The sequence below is a fragment of the Carassius carassius genome, chromosome 24 (genome assembly GCF_963082965.1).
Source record: "Carassius carassius chromosome 24, fCarCar2.1, whole genome shotgun sequence".
In the NCBI taxonomy this organism is placed as follows: domain Eukaryota; kingdom Metazoa; phylum Chordata; class Actinopteri; order Cypriniformes; family Cyprinidae; genus Carassius; species Carassius carassius.
In genome coordinates, this window is record NC_081778.1 from 26,049,916 (window position 1) to 26,073,312 (window position 23,397).

The 23,397-nt window shown below is 39.0% G+C and overlaps 3 protein-coding genes across 7 annotated transcripts in view; 2 read left to right on the forward strand and 1 right to left on the reverse strand.

Annotated features, from left to right (window-relative positions):
- Positions 1 to 385: 385 nt before the first annotated feature.
- On the forward strand, positions 386 to 6,018 carry LOC132103296 (tumor protein p53-inducible nuclear protein 1-like). Its single transcript, XM_059508282.1, has 3 exons — positions 386 to 712; positions 2,500 to 2,851; positions 3,717 to 6,018. Exons 1-3 carry the CDS (start codon positions 604 to 606, stop codon positions 3,967 to 3,969), a joined length of 714 nt encoding a protein of 237 aa, XP_059364265.1. The 5' UTR covers positions 386 to 603; the 3' UTR covers positions 3,970 to 6,018.
- Positions 6,019 to 8,639: 2,621 nt separating this feature from the next.
- On the forward strand, positions 8,640 to 12,112 carry LOC132103297 (G1/S-specific cyclin-E2-like). 2 transcript variants are annotated; one of them, XM_059508283.1, is made up of 10 exons: positions 8,640 to 8,707; positions 8,803 to 8,878; positions 8,989 to 9,042; positions 9,577 to 9,725; positions 10,050 to 10,185; positions 10,307 to 10,453; positions 10,593 to 10,823; positions 10,911 to 11,022; positions 11,251 to 11,408; positions 11,491 to 12,112. In XM_059508283.1, exons 1-10 carry the CDS (start codon positions 8,694 to 8,696, stop codon positions 11,596 to 11,598), a joined length of 1,185 nt encoding a protein of 394 aa, XP_059364266.1. In that variant the 5' UTR covers positions 8,640 to 8,693; the 3' UTR covers positions 11,599 to 12,112. The 2 variants fall into 2 exon arrangements, with proteins under 2 accessions (XP_059364266.1, XP_059364267.1); XM_059508284.1 differs by having other exon boundaries at positions 8,645 to 8,707; positions 8,992 to 9,042.
- Positions 12,113 to 15,909: 3,797 nt separating this feature from the next.
- The window catches only part of LOC132103298 (neural-cadherin-like), a 180,534-nt gene continuing 173,046 nt past the window's right edge, over positions 15,910 to 23,397 (reverse strand). For all 4 annotated transcript variants that reach the window (XM_059508288.1, XM_059508285.1, XM_059508286.1 and 1 more), the window contains 10 exons: positions 23,133 to 23,347; positions 21,631 to 21,758; positions 21,182 to 21,309; positions 20,734 to 20,851; positions 19,665 to 20,012; positions 19,272 to 19,536; positions 18,876 to 19,056; positions 18,543 to 18,796; positions 17,259 to 17,416; positions 15,910 to 16,958 (listed from right to left, as the gene is read on the reverse strand). In XM_059508288.1, coding sequence (XP_059364271.1) covers positions 16,503 to 16,958; positions 17,259 to 17,416; positions 18,543 to 18,796; positions 18,876 to 19,056; positions 19,272 to 19,536; positions 19,665 to 20,012; positions 20,734 to 20,851; positions 21,182 to 21,309; positions 21,631 to 21,758; positions 23,133 to 23,347 — 2,251 coding nt within the window. In that variant the 3' untranslated portion in view covers positions 15,910 to 16,502. The remainder of the gene's footprint in view (positions 16,959 to 17,258; positions 17,417 to 18,542; positions 18,797 to 18,875; positions 19,057 to 19,271; positions 19,537 to 19,664; positions 20,013 to 20,733; positions 20,852 to 21,181; positions 21,310 to 21,630; positions 21,759 to 23,132; positions 23,348 to 23,397) is intronic.

Genomic DNA, 23,397 nt, shown 5'->3' on the forward strand with positions numbered 1-23,397 from the left:
ATCGGTTATCTTCTTTTAATGATGTAGTGAGGTGAAGAACAGCTTGTAGTCCTTCACTTCACAGCTGTCTCTCTTTGTTATTGCAAGCAAAACAACGGAAAAAGGGACCCTCATGAGCCATATTCCTGAAGGAGGTCGGGTGTATCTGTACAAAGATCAGTTTTCATAGGCATCAGCTTTGTGTGAAGAGGACAAGACAGTATCTGTGACAGCAGAGACACTTTAGACTGCGTTGTTGTGGCTGGTCTGTTCTTGGGAATATCTGTCTGTATGTTATGACCTGTAATTTATGGCTAATCACAAGAGAACATGACAGAACCAGGAAATGTTCTGTACTTAAAGGCTGGCCAGTTTGTGTCTACGTTTTCCTTAATAACACTGTTATCTTCTTGATTATCTCCAGGGCCTGTTTTTTGCACAATCAACAAGAACTATGGCTGAACTTCATCAGGTGTTCCTCGGCTGAGAAGGAGTAACTAATGCACTTTAGCACCTTTACCAAGATCTCAGTGAGCGGCCCCCGCAGCTGATGACCAAAGAGCAAGGCCCTCACCCACTTCCAGCAGGACTCTCCAGCCTCACGCCTCTGCCCCGGAAAACACCATGTTCCAGAGGTTCACCAGCATCTTGTTTGGAGACAGTGGATGTCCTGTGGATCCAGACTTCAATGAGAAGGAGGAGGACGATGAGTGGATTCTGGTCGATTATCTAGGTGAGAGATCTTTCTTGCATTTCCTGTTTTTGGTTAGTGAACTGAAATATGGATCTTGTGTAAGAGCTTCTCCCTAAATGCAGAAATGAACAGGCAGTTCATACCAAAAGAATGAGGGTGATGTAGTCTCAGCATTTCAAGTCAACATAAAATTAATGCATAACCTTTTTTATTGGATGTTTGTAACTTTAATGTTGAGCATTGTTGCATATTATTCCAATAGTCAATTTCCAGAGTCTTCAGAATATTCAATCAAAGTGTACTTGCTCTACCTCTGAATCATCTTTTTTTTCTACTGATGTCACTTAGGCCATACCATCCATGAAATAATGCTTAAGTCAGCATTTTCCAGTTTATATAGTCAAGTTTTGCCTTTCGTTTTTCCAATAGAATATCCAGTTTTACTCTCAAATATCACATGATGGAGATAAAAGGCAATTTGCATAGACTTTAAATGCATTCATGCATTCATTCTGCTTATTTTCCCCCGAAATCAGAGCAGATTGGGTATGCTCTTATTCATGAGTCGACCCTAGATCACCTCAGTTGGTTCTGATGACGTGGTCTGCTGGACAGTATTACAGATTCTGTGACCCCTGGCACAGACGTCATGCCCTCATTAACATGATACCTCTCATAAGCTGTCTGCCCAAATACAGGCCTTCCCATATTGTGTATGTGTGTGAATATTTTAGGTGCTAGGCAATCTGGATGATCCAGTTCCCTTTTTTAGGACAGGGGGAGACAGACATGCTTATGGGCAACGTTTTTAGCCTGTCAGACAAAAGTGTCTATGTTGGGGTCTGCGATTAAAAATAGGAAAGACTAAGTTACCGTTTAAGCACGTAAAGCAAATAAGCCTTGAACATGGAATGATTACAAACATCAGTCTTTGCCTGAAGGCTGAGGTAGACAGGATGGGAATGGAGATTAAAAACATTTCTTTGGTTTTATATCCATATAGCTTGATGGATGGAAGTGAGTATTTTTCCATTATGGTCCGAGGATTAAAGGTTAACTGGCTTCCCAGGGACACTGAAGAGTGCTGTAAGAGGGTTAAATGGCTTCTTTACCAGCTGAGTTGAGAATATGTTTGATGTCATCTGGCAGGAAGCTGCAGGGCTGCAGATAAACAAGGTGTGGCTCTTTGAAAGACAAGTTCTATGTGTGCTATTACATTGTGTTATGGGTGTGGGACTCTCTAATCACTAGTTGGTCTTGTGTTACATTTTGTGTTAATATAAGGCGTTATCACTGTAATTTCAAATTTGTCACATTAACTTCACGTGAAGGCTGTCAAGTTTCTGCGGTGTTTAGGAGTGGTGAAGGATTGTTCGATTACACTGCCCTCTAGAGGCCACTAAATGTGTAGACTCTTCCCACCAGCCAGCTGTTTACGCCATTTTTTGGTTTCCATAGTGTTCAGATGTTCTTGGTATGAACCAGTGATGAACTATGGTTTGGTTTGTTTGTATGATGTTTTACTCTCTGCATATGACTGAAATATAGTACTTCTACAATGTCAGTGGGATCTCCCCCTCATTGTATTGTCTGCCAGGCTCAGATTGCTTCAAAAAGTTTGAACTCACCATGAAATATATATATATATATATATATATATATATATATATATATAGCTTTGGGTTTCATGAATAGTCTGAACAGTGCAAAACAAATTACACACTGACATTTAACGTAATAGACTCAAGTTTGTTCAAATCCTGTGAACTTATTATTATAGGAAAACTGCCATTTTACTGTACTGACATCCTCCCTGCTCTCTGTAGCGAAGGCCTGCTCCGGTGCATGTGGAGATGATCTGGTGGAGGTGTGCTCTGACGATGTCGCTCCCCTGGACTCTCCCGTGCGCTGCCCCTCCTGCTCCTCTCTGGATTCAGTGGCAGACACTGATGCAGAGGATGGCGACTTCTTACGTCTAGAGGCGACATTTGGGCTAGAAGAAAGCTGGTTCATCACTCCTCCGCCGTGTTTCATGGCTGGAGGCAGAGCTCCGGTCCTGCTGGAGACCAGTCCTCTGGAGAACCTACTTATTGAGCATCCCAGCATGTCCGTGTATGCCGTTCACAACCCTCGTCAACGACCTGCCAAGGACAGCACACATGAGCCATCCATTTTAAGGTAAAGGGCAGATTGAGATTTTTGTATGCAAGGGGTAAAGTACATCTAGCTGGTTGCTATCGCAGAATCCTGGCTAAATTTGCCCATTGGCCTCCGACCATCATGGCCTCCTAACAATCCCCATGTCTACTGATCGGCTTCACCACTCTGTCTCCTCTCTACCAGTAAGCTGGTGTGTGGTGGGCGTTCTGGCGCACTATGGCTGCCGTCGCATCATCCAGGTGGATGCTGCACACTGGTGGTGGATGAGGAGATACCCCATGACTATGTAAAGTGCTTTGAGTGCCTAGAAAAGCGCTATATAAATGTAATGAATTATTATTATTATTGAGTTGAAATGTTTGAACGCAAAAGTTCTGTGAAGAATGCAGAGGGATAACATACCTCGGAATGTTAGAATCAAGTATTCCACAGCGCAGTGTAATAATTTGTGATAACAACTGGCTGGATGTACATTACCTTGCTTATTACACAGATACTTGCCACATAAGTAAATAAATGGTCATGAAATATTATTTTTTTTGTTGAAATATTTCATTATCTCAAATCTTTCACAAAGTAAAACAGTTCCTTGCAAGCAGATTTGAGCATTTTTAGGTGTAATGTACAAGCATACAACTTACAACTAATATAAATAATTATATGGACATGAAAAATAAATATACAATATTTAAATTGAATCTGTTTGAAAATATTACCTGTTTGTGTTATAATGCATTGCAATGTATAAAACAAATCATCCTTGAAACCACCAGACCTCACAATGTTTGTCTGACGAACCAGAATCAAAAATGTCAGATATGTGTAATAATGTTTATAACAATGTGAAATATTTGAATCTCACAGATTCTGTTTGGCTTTGCAGATCTGAAGTTCAGCGCCGGCCCAGTCACCCTTCTGGCTGCTACACAGCTGCTTTTGTTGCTGCTCATGCCGGGTTTCTGGAGCAGACCAAGAACAGCCGCTTGGCCCAGCGCATCCGTGACAAAGTGGAGCGCCAGCAGCTGTCTCGCAACGCCCTCCGTCGCCTCAACCTACTGCGCGACGGCGGAGCCAGACAGGCCAAAGCCACTGGAGGCTATGTTCACCAGCCGGGACAGAGGCAGTACAACTACTGAGACAGTCCCCACTTCACTCCCCTGTACGCTAACCCTTCCACACTGGGAGAACTGGTCTTTCGCCAGAAGGAATGGAGTCCTTTAGAATCAATGCCATAGGTCACTTTACTTCACGGCAGGTTCCGCTCGACCTGAATGTGTCTGCATCTTGTTTCCTTTATAAGCTATATCTTATAGGTTCTGTTCTATGTTATGTGTCATGAAGGTTGAATAACCAAGTATTTTGTTATAGTGAGCATGATGTTGTAGTGCTCTGTTTGAGCATTTGTAGGCAGCTTGGCACTTTCAATGCCTTTAACTTGTCTTTGCTTTTTTATTTTTATTTAAAGCCATACTATGTTTGATCACATCAGTGATGAAATCATCAGCAGCACTTTACTGGTTAGGAGGGAACCTGCCTGTGATTTTGTAGATCAGTACTTTCTTCCTCTTTGATTTTTTTTTTCTCTTTAAAAAAATAAAGGTAAAATATACTGGGTTTATTATCACTAAAAGCCTTGTTTCCATAGTAGATTTCAAAATATGTAAAATATATTTAAAAAACTTCCAAAATATTTTAAAAATAAAAAAATCTAGAATATATTACATATCAGTATGAAGTTGATAAGAGTGTATGTTATCTGCATAGATATGTATGTAGGTTTTCTATTTTTAGAGTGACTTTAGTGACTGGATTGATGTATGACTATGTAGAGCTAATTTTCCAACAGGTGAAAAATCAACAAAAAAAGACATTGTGTTGTAATGTTTATTTTCATGTTTGCTATATATCTGCAGTACATGTCTCAGGGTCATCACTGTTCACCTTTGCTCTTTGGTGAAAATGCAGATTACTTGCAGACAGTAAATTGTCTCTGTTCATACTGGAAAACCTCTAACTTTATCAGTGTGTATGTAACCTTGTGGAAATATTTGTAATTGATGTAAATCTTTAACATAATGTGTGTCTCACACTTTGAATGAAAGCTTGCTCCTCCGAGGACTGTGAAAACAACACTTTCTCTTAATTGACTTTTAAAACCTTTGACAATGAAGTGAAACTGTTAGCATTTTTTAAACAAAAATTATATATATTTTTAGTTTTCTCACTTGTAGTAACCTTTTGTGTTACATGCCTTTTCATGTTTTATTTGACTAGTTACATGATATATTTACTGAGCGAAATATTTAAAATAGCAAAAAACTTCAAATTCTTTTTAGGTTTTGTTTGTTACTCTGTATTCCTTTATCACGTGCAACCTGGTTGCAATTTTCCGGTGACACTGCCCAGGTAAATGTCTCCCCTAAATGAATGAAACTGAATTCAGTAACTCTGACATTCAGTCGAATGCATATTTCATGCATGAGCAACTCAAGGATAACACCTACAGCTTTTTTTTTTTTGCTTGCTGCATTCTGTGTTGAGCAGTATATTGCTTTTTCTGACATTTTTCTCTGTGGAAGGTACATAAGGTTCTCTACATATTCCTCGAGTAGTACTGGAGGACTTTCCCTATGTGAGTAGACACCTGATATTTGGTATTCATAACAGGGATTTCATTTTGCCTTGAATTGCGTTTGGGGATCATGTGCCTTCCAGGTGAACAGTATGACAATGCATCCGTGAAGAACTTGAACTTTGTCCAAAGGGACACAAACAAATGTAATTTTACTATGCACAGAGGATTACCTTGTCTCTGTGAGCCACTTGCTCGCTCTGTCAACTTTTACATGAAATGTAGCAAATGTTTTCTGTGTTAAATGTGTGAAGAAAATTCTCTGTGGCATTGGTAAGTTTTAGACTATGCTTTAGTTGCATTTTTTCCCCCCGCTTTTTTTTCCTCGTTTTACTGGAATAATACAGCACTTTGCCAAAAGTGTAGGGTATTAGGATTATTTAGCATTGTATATTTATGTTTTTCTTAAACTGATTTGTTTTGGATACGTCATACACAGACTGTTTTATATGAGTAGTATAATTTGCAAATAAATTGTTCATTTCATATGTCTCAAAACCAACTGTTTTGTCATTATGTATACTCCCTTCTCAATAAATGTTTTAATACAAAATTAAGTTTTCTGCCCTTTTCTATTAGTAAACAGAAATGTTAAAATATAAGTCTTAAAGACTAGGTAGGTGTTAGCATGTTCTGCCATCATGCGTAATTTATACTGTAACTTAATCACCACACCAAATTATAATGAAAGGTTTCCACTAAGGAGCGTTTGAAGAACCCATACCAACCTGTAACTCAACCAAACTAATCTCTAAAGAATCCCAAGCCACGATTACTGCAAGCCTATTATTCATTGTACTAGTGTGGGTATTAACCTTAATAAAGTAGATTCTAACTGTAGCAGTTTAATCGTGGCCTCCTTGTTGTTCTCGATGCACTGGTGCTTTCTGGGGTTCCATGCTGACAGAGTCAAAAATGCTCAATATATTTAAAATGTTTGGGTAAAAATGTAAGTTTAGTGGTTTTTGTTTTTCTGTTACTTTATTACTTATAGATTTTTTTTTTGGAACCGCATTAGTATGCCCCCCCCCCCCCCCCCCCCCACCACACACTGGTTGTATCTTTGTACTGGGTGAATTGTTTGGAAAAGTCCACAAAGTTATTTCCTTAGACTTTAAAAACTTTGTTTTGTAAATGTTAATGGAAAATAGAATTTTAGGGATCTTTGCATTTGGAAATCATGTAGTGCGTGAAGGAGAAGTTATTTATTTATATGTTGCGTGTAGCAATGGTTTGCCTCTCCCCGGATGTGACGTAATTTAACATAAACATACACAAAAGGGTGAGCGGGATTTTACTGTTTAAAGAATTCGCGCCGCTTTCATATCCCTCCAAAAAGTATTCATATTATTATTATTCTTTCAGAAGGTTAAAGCAATACATTTTTTCTATTTTAAGTTACGTGTAAAGCTGTTGCGTTGATCTTGGATGGACAGAACGTCTCTTGTGTTTTAGTGTTCCTCTTAACGGGTGCAAAAGCGGTCCAATGTATGTTAGCGTGTTTATGTCATTTTTGTTTTTTATGCTCAGATAAATGTAAGAACGTAACCAGTGGCTAGAAAACATTAAAAAGCCTTGTCACAACATTTGTACATGATAATGACAGATCATTGTCGTTTTTGATATTTTCTTTAAGACCATAAAAATGCTCTTGGTTGATAAATTGACATCTAGGATGGTGAAATGCAACTAATATTATCATTGCCTGTCAGAACAAGAATCCTCATGGGTTTGTTTACAAGAGCACGTTGTTTCTCGCAGAATAACCGTGATTGGTTAGAACGATTCAAATCCCCGCCCACTAGAAGCTGTCAAATTAGGAAGCGTCTCCTTAGAGTTGAAAACTCGTCATAATAACGTATAAATACAATAATTAACATACAATCCTACTCGCATATAATGCATGAGGTCCTCGAGCGCCGCATTCGTTTAACCGGGAAATCAGGAAAGCGCGTTTTTTACATATTTAAACCAAGTGTCTACGCAGCCAAAAGCAAGTCTACAAACCACAATATTTTCTGTAGGTTTCTAACAAGCAGTCCACATTATCGTTTCTAATTCCTTGCAGATTTTTTTAACCATCACCTATGAGGCTGCCTGGTCATTTTTAGCCCCCCATAACAACGTAATATTTAGTTTCTTTGGTTTGTTTTTAAAGGATGAAAAGAGCGTCACGCATGCGCAGTAGCCGCGAACAACTGGACTATATAATACTTCAGCAACACTTGGCGCCATCCATTCATTCATTCGCACAGAACTCTGCGGTAAGGACACGTACTTTAATCTTCGTTCACCTTTAATCTTTTTTTTAAATCTTAATTTTACTTCGTTATATCGAGTCGTAATCACGCTTTAGCGGGAATAGTGCTGTTGCTGTATGCTGCTTTTGCTTTTAAACGGAAGTTTGTGTCTTTTAACTAACGTTAGTCATCTATGACTAGAGGTGAAGATCTCATCGGGACTCCTAAAAACAGCTGTTTTTGGATAGATTATTAAGGTAGAAAGCGCAATGAATGTGTTTCGAAATATCTCACAGGCAAAAGTTTAACGTAATGTCGACTTTAGAGGGGGGATGTTGCTGAAAGTTAGCCGTCTCTGCTAGGCGCCAGATCGGATCGTTGTCTGTACGTGGACTTGCATTTGTAAACTCTTTCAGAAACTGGGGAAATAACTGATATTGTAGAAAGTGTTATCGGTTTTCCATACACCAAGGGGTTACCTGAACAGTAGTTTCTGTTAAACTGGTGTTTATTGCGCTTTGAATAGATCTTAGATGGGGTTTTGTGGGGGCAGCTGTAGTCTCCCGCTTCGTGTAAATTGGCGCGGACTGTCCTTTCACAAACCCACAGAACTGGATCATGTATTTCTGGTTTCAGTAAAAACGGATGATCATACTGCTGTTTGTGTAGACTTAGCATTTACTCTCAATGCCTTTCGATTTTAACTAAATTTTAATTTGTGTGGATTATAAAAATGTGTTCGATATTTCTGGTCACATATGCACTTCTCTCTCTGATCAAATGGCTGAAACTCGAATGTTTATCGTTAACGTTAAGCTTTTTTTTTGGCCAGGATTTCTCTTAAATACTTTATTTTAATACTTTTTCTTTATGTAGTTACGTCATTATTCTTCATTTAGGTCTAAGAAGTTCTTTGTTAATCACAGTGTAACTTAACGTTGTATGATTCTGTTTCACAGGAGAAAAGCACACCATTTTTTTTTAGAAAATGTCAAGACGCAGGTAACTTAAGCATTATTAGTTTGATTCGTTGAATTTGTTAAATGTATGACTTTTCTAACCCTAAAAACATTTTTATAACTTTTGTGTTTTAATAGTAGTCGCATCACATTACAAGAAAGAAATGAAAATGCACCTGAACAAAATAAACCGCAGAGGAAAAGAAAAAGCGAGGTGAGATTTTACGATTTGTTTTAAATATTACGTTACTGAAACAGCTGTTAATTATTTTCTTCACAATGTAACGTTATGCAAATATTTAAATATCATAAACCCTTTTTCAGCAGTGCAATAGAAGAATCCCGTCAGCAGCTAAGAAACAACACTATGAAATTCAGGTGAGCCGATGATATGTATATTTGTATATCATTCGTATTATTTTTAAGCAGCTAAAAAAGCCAGACTGATTGTATTCGGTATAAGAAATGACACTGTTAGCTTTTCTCTAGCAGTCTGTTTATTATGCAGTAGCTCGGTCACGCGTAGTGAATGGTGTCACTAATCAGCGCGCCGTGACGTCACGCGCGGAACCTCCCGCGATTATTTCCTTTATTCAGCAGCCCGCGAAAAAAAACTTAATTAGTTAACGTTACCTAAAAAAAAAGTTCTTAACGTTTTGTTTGGCAGCTGCTGTATTAATAAAAGTTAATACGCATAAAATGTTCTTTGATGCCTGAAAGGATATTCCTTTGCAAAAATGCTGAAACTGTATAAACAGTATAATGTATGCTATAGTCCTACAAGAGTTTATACAAATAAAAAGTCAAAAGAAACACTATGCTGAGTAATCTAAATCCCTTCTTATTATTGCCTTACAGTTAAGTCCTATTCATAAAATGTCAGTGGTGACCCCATATGTTTTCTTTTCCTAGAACCGGTGTTTTGAAGGTGATGTTAGTCCCAGTGTGTTAATCGAGACTCCTCAGAAGGAGCTTCATCAGGAGACCGCTAATCTTTCTGGTTTCAAGCGCTTCAGATTCAAGAATCTCTTTGTGAAACCCTCTCCGCTGCCATGCCTCAGGTAATACACGATCACAGCGTCTCACGCTTTGAAAAGTGAAAGTAAATCAAAGCTTCTTACTAATAATGTTATGTAAAACAAAGCACTTGACAACATTATTACCCTTTCTGCTCCTTTGAGGAAACTAATTCAGAATCATATTGAGAGAAAAACACTTGGCTTGATTTATTGTCATCACTTCCTGTGTTATGTAATGTTAGTTTTGGAAGATTTTTATCACCAGCGTTTTGAAACGCACAAGCTGAATTTACCCATGAACTTATTTAATATAATTCAGTACTTGCTCTCTGGTTTAATGGTCTAAATTTGCTGTTGTCCTGTCAGTTGGGCCAGTTCAGATGATGTGTGGATAAAGATGCTGAACAAGGAGCTGAAGTATGTACACGACAAGGGCTTCATCCAGCAACATCCAACTCTGCAGCCCAAGATGAGGTCCATTCTGCTGGACTGGCTCATGGAGGTATGTGTGTGTGTTTTTTTTTCTTTCTTTTTTTCTTTATTCTTTTTTTACAGCTATGAAGGGTTTGTGTTCTTGTCACCTGATTATTTGTTTAACCTGTTATTAAATTCTTTCTATGCAGGTCAGTGAAGTTTATACTCTGCACCGGGAGACATTTTATTTGGCTCAGGACATCTTTGATCGCTTCATGCTCACTCAAAAAGACATTGGCAAAGATCACCTGCAGCTCATCGGCATAACATCACTCTTCATAGCCTCAAAGATAGAGGTACTTTTAACATCTGCTTGAATTGGTTTTACAGAACTAGGAGGTTTCCTGTAAGATTCATTAATGGCTATACAGTTCATCTGAAACATAACAGAACTCCATGGTGCTGTTTATCTCATAACGTATGTCTGTTTGATAGGAGATTTACCCGCCAAAGCTCCAGGAGTTTGCTTATGTGACGGACGGGGCCTGCGACGAGGAGGAGATTCTTTCTCAAGAGCTCGTGATGTTAAAGGCGTTGAAGTGGGAGCTCTGTCCAGAGACCGTCATCTCATGGTTGAAGCTCTACTCCCAAGTGGACTCTTTGAAGGATGATGCTAATTTCCTCATTCCCCAGTTCTCGCAGGAAACCTACATCCAGATCACACAGGTGAGACTTGAGCTTCTTTGATGTAAATGTGTATATAGTTGTGTTGTTTTCTTGACTCCTCTTCTGACTCCTGAATCCTCTCTGCAGTTGTTGGATCTCTGCATTTTAGACATTAATTGTTTGGATTACCAGTATGGAGTCCTCGCTGCTGCTGCGTTTTGTCACTTTACTTCTTTTGAAACGGTCCATAAAGTATCAGGTAAGCTTTCTGATCTTGGATATCCTTTAAGGATTTGAAGGGTTTCTGCAGGCCATTTATTTCTTTTCTGATGAGTTGTGTGCTCCCTAGACATTTACATTTAAAGACCATATTGATCTATTGTTTCTCCTTCATAAAACCTGCAGGAACCCTGAACGTTTTTGTGCTTAAGTCGTTTCATCAGTTTATTGATTTTGTTTTAAGTATTGTCTTTTTGTTCCCCATCAGGACTTACATGGGACAGCATATCAAGCTGTGTGCGGTGGATGAACCCGTTTGCACGGGCGGTACGTGAATGGCCCAGACCACAGCTGAAGGACTTCAAAAAGGTGGCGACAGAAGCTCGACACAACATACAGACCCACGTGGACTACCTGGTCATGCTGGTGAGTTCTCATTTTCATTGTCTCCTCTATCAGGTTTATTTGAGATCCAACTGGTTAACGCATCCTTTTTTCTTTCTTTCAGAGTGAAGCACATGATCGGCAGCAGGACAGCGTGGACCGGATGTCTCCATTGGCTGTAGCCGGAATATTGACCCCTCCTAAAAGCACTGAGAAACCTGCAAATTTCTGAAGGGTTTGAGGAGAACCTGGCATAGCTAGTCATTTAATTCAGTCACAGTCCAGAGAGGTGCGAGACCTTCCAGACCAACACATCCAGAGACTTCGAGTTGTTGTGTGCTGTGTTGAATCAGGTTGAGATGCAATAACCTTCAGATGTTTGGTCTCCCAGAGCAGTATTTGAAGCACTCAAAAGTGCCTTCCATCAAAGAATGGATTCATATCCATTTTCTGAAACTAGAAATGAAACATTAATGATCTCAGACTGAAAGAGCTTCTGGCCATGTTGTCAGATCAGAGGTTTGGATAAATGCTGCTGCTTCATGGATCATATGTTACTGTTTTATGTTATGTAAATACAATTTAATTTTATTGTGTGTGCATGTGCGTGTGAAAACGTATGATGTGAAACATGTTCTTAATTTTGGCATCAGTGTGGTCCGATGCTAACCCATTGGTGTGAACTCTGCTAAACAGGACGATTAGGTTATTGGCTTATTTTCTTAAACCTTTACATCATTGTGAATGTCATCCCCGTGTTTTAATTCTCCTGCGACAGAAGATATTCCTGGAAGACTTGACTGTTTTCACCCCTCGGAAGTGAATTTACCGAAGTGAATTTACCAAACTGAATTTAAGCAAACTGCATATTTATTTCATATAGATAGATGTCTTTGTAATATTTGAATTGCAATTTTGTTCCTCAATGCCAAAGGCATATTTTAATAATTTGAGGTGCTTGCTATTTATGAATTTAATGCCATTTTTTTGTAGCATAGCTTCAATTAGCTACATTCACGTTAGCTACATTGTTGATTTAAGAACGGTGTAAAAATGTACTATGAATTGTACATGAGATGTATGTGTACAAATAACAATTTCAAGACTCTGTAATATGTAATTTCCTATGTGAAGTTATTAAAAAAATGAAAAATCCATCTTTTATTTTTCACTTGACCAAAGCCATTACTCCAGTCTTCAGTGTCACAAGATCCTTCAGAAATTCTGATATGCTCAAGAAACATTTATCAATGTTGAAAACCATAGTGCTGTTCAGATTTTTTTTTCTTTTCAGAATTTTCTAAATATAAAGTTTAAAAAATTAGATATAATTTTTGCTTAACCTAAACTTTTGAACTCGAGCATTTGTACATCGAGTGATAATTAAAAAAAAAAAAAAAAACGAAAACCTTCTGTGTTTGTGCACACCTATTGAATAAAGCTGATTCTGATTTACAGAAATGTGCAAACATCTATCTGATCTAACAGGAAGTCATTATCGTTCCCCATGACTCTTTAGCAGGCGAGAGGAGGGGGAGGCAGTGATGTACCTTTTGGTGGAGTGACAAAGGAAAAGCACTACTGACCAATCTGAATTGCAAATTGTCCTAATGAGTGTGTTGAGGTGTCTGGGTCTCCCCCAAAAAAGTTGTTGCTGTTCTCACCTCCAGATAAACTGAGAGAAGAAAGACCATAAAGACAAACACCTTTTGATATACAATGTGGAGCATCTTTGTCAAGAAACTCAAGCAGCTCAAGTATTGGCAGAAGCAGCTAGCTATAACTAGAGCTCAATTCTTTAGTAAAGGGTCTGTTTTCTCATTATTAGAGCTGGATAATATTCTCTCGTCATTTTGATACATATTGTAAAGAGTTCCTCAAGCAGAGAGGATGCATGTGTTTACCCAGTGGCCAGCCAGTGTGTGTGTAGAGGTGTCTCCCAGACAAGTGGCTGGCACTGAAGACATGGACTCTCCTTACAATGCTTTTGTTGTGTGAGTTATTGTGTAGGTCTGATAACGAGTGTCCCCTCCTCAGTGGGCTTCCTACCCCTGAACTCCCAACCCCCTGCAAGAACCTCTGAGACAAAGACCCCACTCCAGACTACACGCTTTTACTTTTAATGATGTGTCCCACATACCACTGCATCATGATGGCTTGGAGAACATTCAAACAGATATATATATGTGTGTGTGTGTGTGTGTGTGTGTGTGTGTGTAATAAAATAAAAATACATATATAAAAATACAATATATATATATATAAAGAGAATTATGTTGAATAAGCAGAACCTAAGGTGTCAGAAAGGTCATGAAGATAAACCAGAAATGTGTCTGACATCATGACACCCACTAAAGAGACTTATGTAGCTCAAAAATTCAAACCAGGAGAAATAAAGTCAAATAAATGTAATGGACAAAATAGGAAAATTAAATTACTGTATTACCACAAAGAACAGAAACAACACTGACCAGCTGACCTTTATACTGGCCTACACAGCTCCTAAGATTAGTAGAGGAGACAGATTGGTGCAGAACAGGAGCCTGTCAAGAATAAAAAGGAAATTGATAAGATAATTTATGGCTCTCAATAGTAATACTCTTACAGATCTAAGTTCAGAAACGGATGTAAAAGGATGAGAGCAAACTCAAATATATAAAATATACAAACGTTCAAACATCAGGAAGTTTAAAAAAGACTGGAAAACTCATGGAAATGATGTAGATGATAATATAAAGGACCTAAATTAACAGGAAACTAGAGATCACGAGGCAATTGCAAACAATACTGCAGAAAAAAAACAAGCAGCCTGTGATTACTGTAAGTCACCGCTGGGTGGCAATAAAACAACACGAAAGAAAATCAGCGACATTGAGGCGTGAAGTGTAACATGAGGAAACTACACGATAAAAATAACCTCGCTCTCACGGTTGACCAAGGAAAACGTTTCATTTATTAAAATTCATATACAAAAAAGTAAAATGTTAAGCCCCTAGAAAAAGTATTTCTGTATGTAAATTATTTACATGGCAGAATGAGCAGCACAGGTCTGTGAGGGGTTGAAAGGAACATTTCAAGTCAACTATGAGCCATTGTGGCAATGACCTCGTGCTCTTGTTAGGTTTACAAGATTCATGAAGTGACATTGCCCGGACCTCTCCAGAAAAAAGTCCAATGGTCATGTCTTCGACTCAGTTTATGTCTCTGTACAGGTTTTACTTAGCATTTATTAGAGGACTAACCTAACTGAAAAAAAAACCATTCTTATGACTCATTGTTCTTACAAAATGTAGCCTGCAAATTTTAGTTTCACAACAATAAAAATAGAACTATACAGAACCTTTGTAATCATATTGCGATTTAAAATATTCACAATGATTGTATTTGCGCTGTGTCTGGCCACATTTGAAGGTTTTATACAGACTTTGACAGAGTGGAGTCTTGATTCGGCTACTCAATACACCACATATTCATCTGGTGTTGCGACAGAACATAGTGTCACCACGTTTTAGCACACCAGCATCACAAATGATTGGTATCCTCATGAAAAAAAAAAAACTACACAATGAATATTCATGGAAGAACGCAGATATACTACCACTAACTGAAAGTAATGTAACTTTTGCTCTTTTTGCAAGAGCGGATGTGTGATTCATTGGCACATCAGTCACCTGTGAAGTCTTTTGGTGTCTTCATGACCCCCTTTTTTGGCAAATTTATGCTTCAGTGTTTAAATTCTGAAAAGGGCATCCATCACTAGTGCAGCTGGGTCCATTAAAACAAGAGTGTTTTGGTCAAGTGCTGATTTATAAAACATTACACTCTAAACAGTAAACTGCTGGGAATAATGCTGCACTCCATTCAAAGGCGGATGTGGGATCTATTTCATTTTTATGACGTCTGACCATAAAACCGTGTTCTGTGGTCTGATTCTCAGTGACATAAAGAAACAAAATGGCTGTGCTGGTGTATGATGATCTGGAAAGATCATTTAGTATTTTACACACCTGTCACTGCAAAACTCTGCTAAACAGGTTTCATCAGTGGATAAATGTAGGAAATTTGTCTCATTGATGCAGTGAATGTTTATTGTTAACTGGGTCATGTTCAAGCAGGGTTCTCACACTTTCTAACAAATTTTTCTGTGCAATTTCCATGACATGTCCATTAGTTTTCCAGTAATTTATCATGACTTGATCATGATAATTTAATTAAATGATTAAAGTTATGATTTTGTTTTTGAGATTTTATAGAATTTAATGAATTAAGTATTTTCTATCCTAAGAAATACTTTAAAATTATATTTTATTTATGTATTTGTTTGCTTGTTTTGGTCTTTCAGGACTATGGGAAGCCTGTTTATGGGAAAGTTTGGGTTTTTTTTTTTTAAGAAATGAATTCTTTTATTCAGCAATAATGCATTACATTGATCAAAAGTGACAGGTAAAGACACATTACATTGTTCAAAATTAAAATGTTATTTTTATCAAAAAATCCTAGAAATTCAGTTTTGCCATCAAAGGAATTAATTACATTTTTAAAAAATATATATTAAAAGATAAAAATGTTATTTTAAAAAGTAATAATACTTCACAATATCAATGTTTTACTGGATTTTTATTTACATTTTTTACAATAAAAATCGTACCGATCCCAAACTTCTGAACGCTACTGTGAATTAAAAATTTGGCACAATCAAAGTTCCGCACAAGATTCTAAGATGGATATCTTACATAAAGTGGCATTCTAATGCACATTTCCACAAAGAAAGCTGGAAATTTCTGAGACAAAAGGAATGCAGCATTAGTCACGTGTGTTCACTAAAATGCACATTAGTTGTGACATACTTGATGTGACTATACCATGTTCATCATGGTGAAGTCCTGATGATTCACTGGCTCTGTTCCCTATCAGAGCAAAAATAAATACAGTACATTTAATATCTAACTCAATAAATAAAACAAATCATTTCTCTAACCTCAGCTGCTCCTCAAACTTAAAGCTGTGTGATCTGAAATGAACAGAAACCGTTACTTAGGACACATTTTTGTAGAGTTCAAACTGGAACCCTATAAAGGCTATAAAACACTAACACAAAAACAAACGCTGGGCTTGAAGTCATCAGTAACTTGAAGGTTATTGTTCCAGGCTTTGGCTTTGCACCGTGTCCATGTAGGGGATGGCCAGCTCAGGTCGATGATAAAGCTCGCTGAGGGCTTCGAACTTGGAGCCCCAGTGCCGCAGAGAGTCGTAGGTGAAGGCCTCCTCTAAAATGGCCGATCCCATCGAGCTGAGGCTTCCCGTGCTGGAGCCCATTCCCTCGATGCAGTACACGTGGTAGGTGTCCATGGGGAACGCCAGGCTGTCATTATCAGCCTCCCAGATGATGCGTGACACATAGCTCTTGAAGTCCATGGAGCAGTGACCGCTGCAGCTGGCATTGTGGTGGTAGGGAAGGCTAATGTTTCCGCAGGGATGGACCTCCTCCTGAGAGCCATGGGATGATTTGATGAGGGGGGCGGTGGTGCAGGAGGAGGACTGCGACAAGCTGGAACACAGCGGCCTCTTCAGCTCAGTGATGTCATAGGCGTTCTGTTGGACACACAGGCAACACTTTAAATTCTGGGGGAGTGCTATAGAATGCCACTTTATGACATATTTTAAACTTTCTAAGTGGTCATGTGACAACAATATAGCACACTTTTGAACTGTATGAGGAACAGTAGGGAGTATGTAGAATGCAGATTGAAATTCTAAAGAGCTGAATGCTGCCACCTAGAGGATGATGGTATTGCAGTGGACTGTAGATGCTGATGGAGGTCATTCCCCTGACCTGAGTCTTACTGAAAGTAAATCAATATCTCCCGCGGCTGCCTGGTGTTAATGGAATACCTGGTCCTGCTCTCCTCCTCCCTCCTCGTTGTAGTTGAGGATGTTCTCCCGGATGTCCTCCCAGCTCTCGTGCTCCGCTGGGATGTGGTAAACACCTCGCTTGCGGAACTTATTCCGACTGCCCTTCTGATTCCATACGGTCACTGCCACAAGCACAGCTGCAGAGGACAGAGAGAGACAGAGAGAGAGAGAGAGAGAGAGAGAGAGAGAGAGAGATTAATACAAGAATGATGACACCAGTTATTAAAAGTATATTTTTTGTTGAACTGTGGATGCTTAAGGTAAGTTACGGTAAATCCTTTGCAACACATTTTACTTCCATAATGTGACATGCAAAGAGGTCCAAAAGAAGTTGAAAACAATTAATGAAAATGCTTTTCTTTTGCATTTTTTTTTTACACAACTGTTCAAAAGTTTGAGGTCAGCAAAGTTAATAAAGAAATTAATACTTTTATTCAGCAAGGATGCACTAAATTGACAAAATCCCAGATTTTGGATCCCAGATTTGTGATTCAGAGATGGAGGGGAAAAAAATCCTTTAATTTTTTTTTTTTTTTTTTTTTTTTTTTTAAGTAAACAAGATCAGTTTTAATTTCATTTTTTAAGTGCAAAAGTCTGACTGTAGGCTTCAGCTTCCACCAGCTCATGTCATCTTGCCAGTTCATGGATGGTAAGACTCCTCTTTTCAATTACAGACAGATAAATCCAAAAATAACCCATCATTTTCTGCCAAGTTTCTCTAAAGGCCATAAGCCCAACCAATCCCATCATCTGGCAGCACGTTTCTCTTTTTGTGCTTCAGTTCATGAGTGATTTATTCCTGCCTGCATGCAGTAATGCTTTAAAAAGGATTTGTGTGTCTGCTTGTGCTGACGGTGTGTCAGAGCTGGCAGAGAGGCCCGGAGGGCACTGCCAGCCAGTCACGTCATTGATGTACCTGTCTGAGGTGTCCTGTCATGCACAAACACACACACACACACACACACACACACACACACACACACACACACACACACACACACACACACACACACACACACACACACACACACACACACACACACACACACACACACACACACACACACACACACACACACACACACACACACACACACACACACATGACTGGTCTGCCTCATCATTCTTTTGAATGAGTTGTCCCTCTACTGACAGCTTTCTTAACTGACACAAAATGAGAGGGTCTCGTTATGGTTCCACATTGATAAAGGAGACTTTAAAATGCTTTTCATGAAAAGTGTTCCATGATACCCTGACAGTTACCGAAAAAGACGAGCAGACACATGCTGATGGCTAGGATGGAGCTCGGACTGAGCGCTGTGAGATGGAGAGATTTGACCCGGCCGATCTCACACCACTGGCCCCTGAAGCCCTCTGGACAGCGGCACTGGTAGCTCTTGGTGGAGTGAGCCAGGCAGATGCCACCATTACGACATGAGGTGGGGCCGCAGGGGGATGGGGCGCAATGCAGAAGACCTGTGGCCTCATCCACCACTGCAACCTGATTGGCTGGACACCTGGAGTAAGAGAGCGGATGTTAAAATGAATGAAGATGCATTTGACAGTGGAAAACCGTGTGGTAGAGAGAGTGTTCACCTGCACTCGTGTTTCCTCCACAGGTCGACGCAGTACAGCGGACTCAGGCAGGGTTTGACACTGCAGGCGTCAGAGTAGCAGCCAGGCACGACTCCGCCGCGCTCCAGCACAGTACTGAACTCTGTGCCCTGACCATCCAGCGGCAGAGAGTGACCGTTCAGTCTCACATCCCGCATACAGCCTGTACGGTAAAAAAAACATGGTGAAAACACTACAGAACTTTTAGATTTTGTATTTGTTACTATGAATTTGTACATTTTTTGAACATTTGTACAGTTTTTTTTTACTTTCTATTTTATTTATTTATTATTTTTTTAAGGTTTACTAAGTTTTTTTTGACTGTGCATAACTTTATTCATTACACAGCTACTTTGATAAAGGGAAGAGAAAACCCACCCTGAAAGTCTCTCTGTGCGTTTGGAGTTGCACTGTTTCCCAGAAACACACTGGAGGGGTGAACTACTATTTCCTTTTTCTGACCCAGGACCCCTGTGACCTCCTGTGACCCCCCACCCTGCTCCAGACGCAGGTTAAAGGTGTTGTCATAGCGATGAAGGCTAAGGAAGACCCACTGGCCGTGGTTCACGCGATGACCTGTTAACTTTAGAGAGTGATTGCCGTCTCCAAGGTTTGCACGGACAGTGAGGAACCCATCTACCATCTGAGAGACAAGAAGATGACACAGCGTTACAGCTTTAAAAACATTTTCAGATGTATTTGGACACTTAAGGGATGCTTAAAACAGATGCTATTGCACTAGATGTCATTGCATTCATGTGTACCACTCACTTCCAAGATAATGAACTCGTTGGTGTCACGTGAGGCCATGCTGAGCAGTCTGCCCATGGAGGAGCGCGTTCTCAGCAGTAAGTGAGCTTGGGTTTTGCGTGGACTTCCTCCACCTCTCAGTTGGTACCTCAGCACACTGTCCTTTTCAAACGACCACTCAGGAAGGGCTTTGTCACACTTGTGTCCACTATATCCAGGGTGGCAATCACAGCTGAAGGAGCCCCATTCCCCCAGACACTTCCCATGGACCCCACAGGAGGGTCCTCCAGCGGTCAGACACACGCCATCTGTTAGGGCACATCCCGGGGCACTGTTCTCACTCTCTGCTGTGCTGCCGAGGTCGTACACCTGACAGAAAAAAGACACATGCACACAGAAAGGCCTGAGTCAGAACAATTCTGAACATCATTGATCCGTATCGACCCGCTGTCAGAAAGTGGCTCAGTTGAACGTCTATTCTGTCCAATCAAAAGATTGTGGATTGGAACCCGAAAAACATTGTCTTCATCTCAGCCAGAAAAAGAAAATATGTTGAACACTGACAGGTTCATTCGTGACGCATGATTATAAATAATTTCTGCATTCATTTGAAAAAGATGCAGTAGTGCATATGTGCAAATGTTGTGTTTCTTAATCATTTCTGGCAGAATTCATTTCGATTTAGTTTTATGAATTAGGCCCACAGTCAAAAAATAAATAAAAAATCATTTTTGAAATAGAAATATCTACACAGTGTTTGTATTTACAAATAATGGATGCAAACAGAATTAGTGCCTACCAAATACACTGAAGATTGTATGCTTTAAATATTAAGCAAAACAGGCCTTTGGTTTTTTATTTGTTTTTTCCAAAAAAATTTTGGGACTGTGCGCTTGTGCATGTGTTTTTGGCTAATATTTCCCACAGTCCCCTTGCACAATGAAAGAAAACAAGTCTGTAATAGTCAATATTCCATTTTTGTCATTTGAGAGTATTTAATTATTATATTTTTTTACTTGTTTTGTTAAATTATATAATTTTTTTTGGGCAAGACTCCCTCCAGAAAGCTACACATTTACACTGGTTTTACCTGACTATCCACCACCAGGTTCCTCACACATCCCACAAATCCTTTGTAATGGGGGTGTGACCTACGGTGTGTCTCTTTAATCCCACCCAACTGGAGAGGTTGGTAGACATCCAAAAATCTGAAGTGAAATGAGCAAATGTGGCATTTAGTTTACATCACATCCAGGAACCATGATTTACTACTTGCTATTGCTAGTCAAAGGCAGGTGGTATTCTAGAGATCATTTTTATTGGACAAACATTTGTATATGGCTTAGTGAAAAATAAAGTTTACAGCATTTTGGTCTGTTGTCCTAAAAAAAAAAAAAAAAACCTATACGGTATATGGCCTAAGGGTATAAGGCCATGACACTCGGATGAAATCAAAAATCCCCAAAACTCTAGTTCATTTTCTTTTCACTTTTTAGCAGGGTATTTCTCTATCAGTATATTAAGATAAAAAAATTTACCTTTCACTGCCTGGCGTCTCTCCGGAGGCCTTGCACAACGACTGATCAGTCTCAAACATCTCAACTCCCAGGCCTTCCATCTCGTTCACCATGGCACCAGAGCAGTGGTCCAGAATCATCTGGACAGTCTACAGAAAACACAACCACACACACAAACACACACAAAATGATGACTTCAAGACAAAGTACTACACTGCACGAGAGGTCACGTTTCATAATGGAATATTTTAGACCCAAATTCCAGAGGACAATAAAGCTCACAATCTGCTTAACCCAGTGTGAACATCAGAGCTATGTGATGATCTGGACTCTCAGACAGCTTCATGTCTTAATAAAATTGAGGTCAGGATGAGAACATTATAAAGTAAAAACAAAAATTCCTCCGGGAAAGGCAAATGCCCAATTTCTCGTCCTGATCACGTGCCCCCCATTTCAGTCTATGCTTCTACCTTGCCATCGCTGATGATGTCGAGGTGATGCCAGCAGCGGTCCGTGACAGTGGCTCTTGCGGACAGCTGCAGTGTTAGAGTCCCTGAACCATGATTCACACTCAGCACAGGAACTCCATTTTTCAGCTCTAATGAAAAAAAAAAAAAACAGATTCAAAAATGGATTAGAAGACACACAAGTATATTGATGATAGTGAATGCCAACAGGTACAGTGCCATTCAAAAGTTTGAGGTTGGTAAAATGTTCTAAAATTTTTGGAAGAAGTCTCTTATGCTCACTGAGGCTGCATTTATTTGATAAAGAAACATTAGAAACAGAAAAGTATTATTACAATTAATATCTTTTAAAATGTCATTTATTCTTGTAATAGCTGAATTTTCAGTAGCCATTACTCCAGTCTTCCTTCAGTGATCCTTCAGAAATAATTTTAATTTAATGAATTGGTTAAGCAGATTTGTGCTGCTTAATATTTTTATGGAAACTGTGAAAATGCAAGGCATTTTTGTTGAATAAAAACAATAATCATTTAAAAGAAAAACTTACTGACCCAATTTGAAACCATTTCACAAATAAATACTGCAAAAAAGGGAGTTCTGGGCCTAAAGACTTGTTTGTGCTTGTGTTATTTGTGCTACAAACATGAATGACACCTCAAATCATGCAGCTTACAATTTTTTTGAGCAATCAGACTAAATGGCAAAAAGCTATTTGGTGCCACTAGTACACTTCACCTTTAACAAGTTCTCAAACTCATCATAGGAAGGCATATAACACTGGTACCACAAACACGTGACGTGAAAATCTAATGCTATTTAATGCCCCCTAAGATTGGTTTTGACCCCCAGCAGTAAAAAAAAAAATGCTTATTCGGAATCAATTTGTGGTCAGTTTGAAATTGCTGTCACTGCAGTGGCAGGGCTTTTGCCCCAGTTCAATAAAAACATGTACCAAACTGATGATGTAAGCTTATGCAAGGCCACAGGAGGGTCGTTTCCTGAAATCACACGACGAGTTGCACAATACAGTACTGGACAGGTGGCATAGAATCTGAATATCTGACCTTCACCAGTGACTTTTCACCAAACCCCATTCATGCCACTGCTGACAACACATATTTACACACATCTATAATTAATGACTCACTTCAAATTGTGCTTGTTGCCATTAATCAATTTTAGGAACACAATTAATTGTTAGAGGAAATTAATGTCATGCAGTGTAACAAGAGAATCTTAAATTATGATGGTACTATGGATGGATATTCTCTCTGTTATGGAGATTGTTTTTAGAATAAAAATAAAAATAAATTAACTGTATAGAAAAACTAACAAAAATAACAAAAGCACATAACTAAAAGTATACAAGCTAATTCAGAATATTAATGAATACAGAAATAGTAGATAAATAATACTTAAATAACACAGTACATTCTAAATTGACATGTCACTTTCCACTGCACTAGGCAAATAAACAGTTAAACATGATAATTTGTCATACATACCCAGTGCAATGAAGTCCTCTTTTTCTCTAGGCTGAGGTGTTCCCATTGGGCCGTTGTAGAATAGCAGACCATTGCCTACCTCTGTAATAAACTCAAGAGAGATGTGGCTCTGGAAGCAAGGCCTTATGGGAGAGAACCAAGCATAACCATTACCCAGGAAACTGTGCTTGGTTTGCTGGCATTCTGGTCCATCAAACATAGGGGGACATTTACACCTAAAACAGAGTAGTAGATTAGTAGTAGATTTTACTTCACCAAAAGTAAA

Excerpts from the sequence above, each read along its gene's own strand:
- LOC132103296 (XM_059508282.1), top strand. The coding sequence starts at position 604 with ATGTTCCAGAGGTTCACCAGCATCTTGTTTGGAGACAGTGGATGTCCT. Across the intron at positions 713-2,499 it reads GATTCTGGTCGATTATCTAG|CGAAGGCCTGCTCCGGTGCA; the intron begins GTGAGAGATCTT and ends TGCTCTCTGTAG. Across the intron at positions 2,852-3,716 it reads CATGAGCCATCCATTTTAAG|ATCTGAAGTTCAGCGCCGGC; the intron begins GTAAAGGGCAGA and ends TTGGCTTTGCAG.
- LOC132103297 (XM_059508283.1), top strand. Across the intron at positions 8,879-8,988 it reads AGAGGAAAAGAAAAAGCGAG|CAGTGCAATAGAAGAATCCC; the intron begins GTGAGATTTTAC and ends ACCCTTTTTCAG. Across the intron at positions 9,043-9,576 it reads AACAACACTATGAAATTCAG|AACCGGTGTTTTGAAGGTGA; the intron begins GTGAGCCGATGA and ends TTCTTTTCCTAG.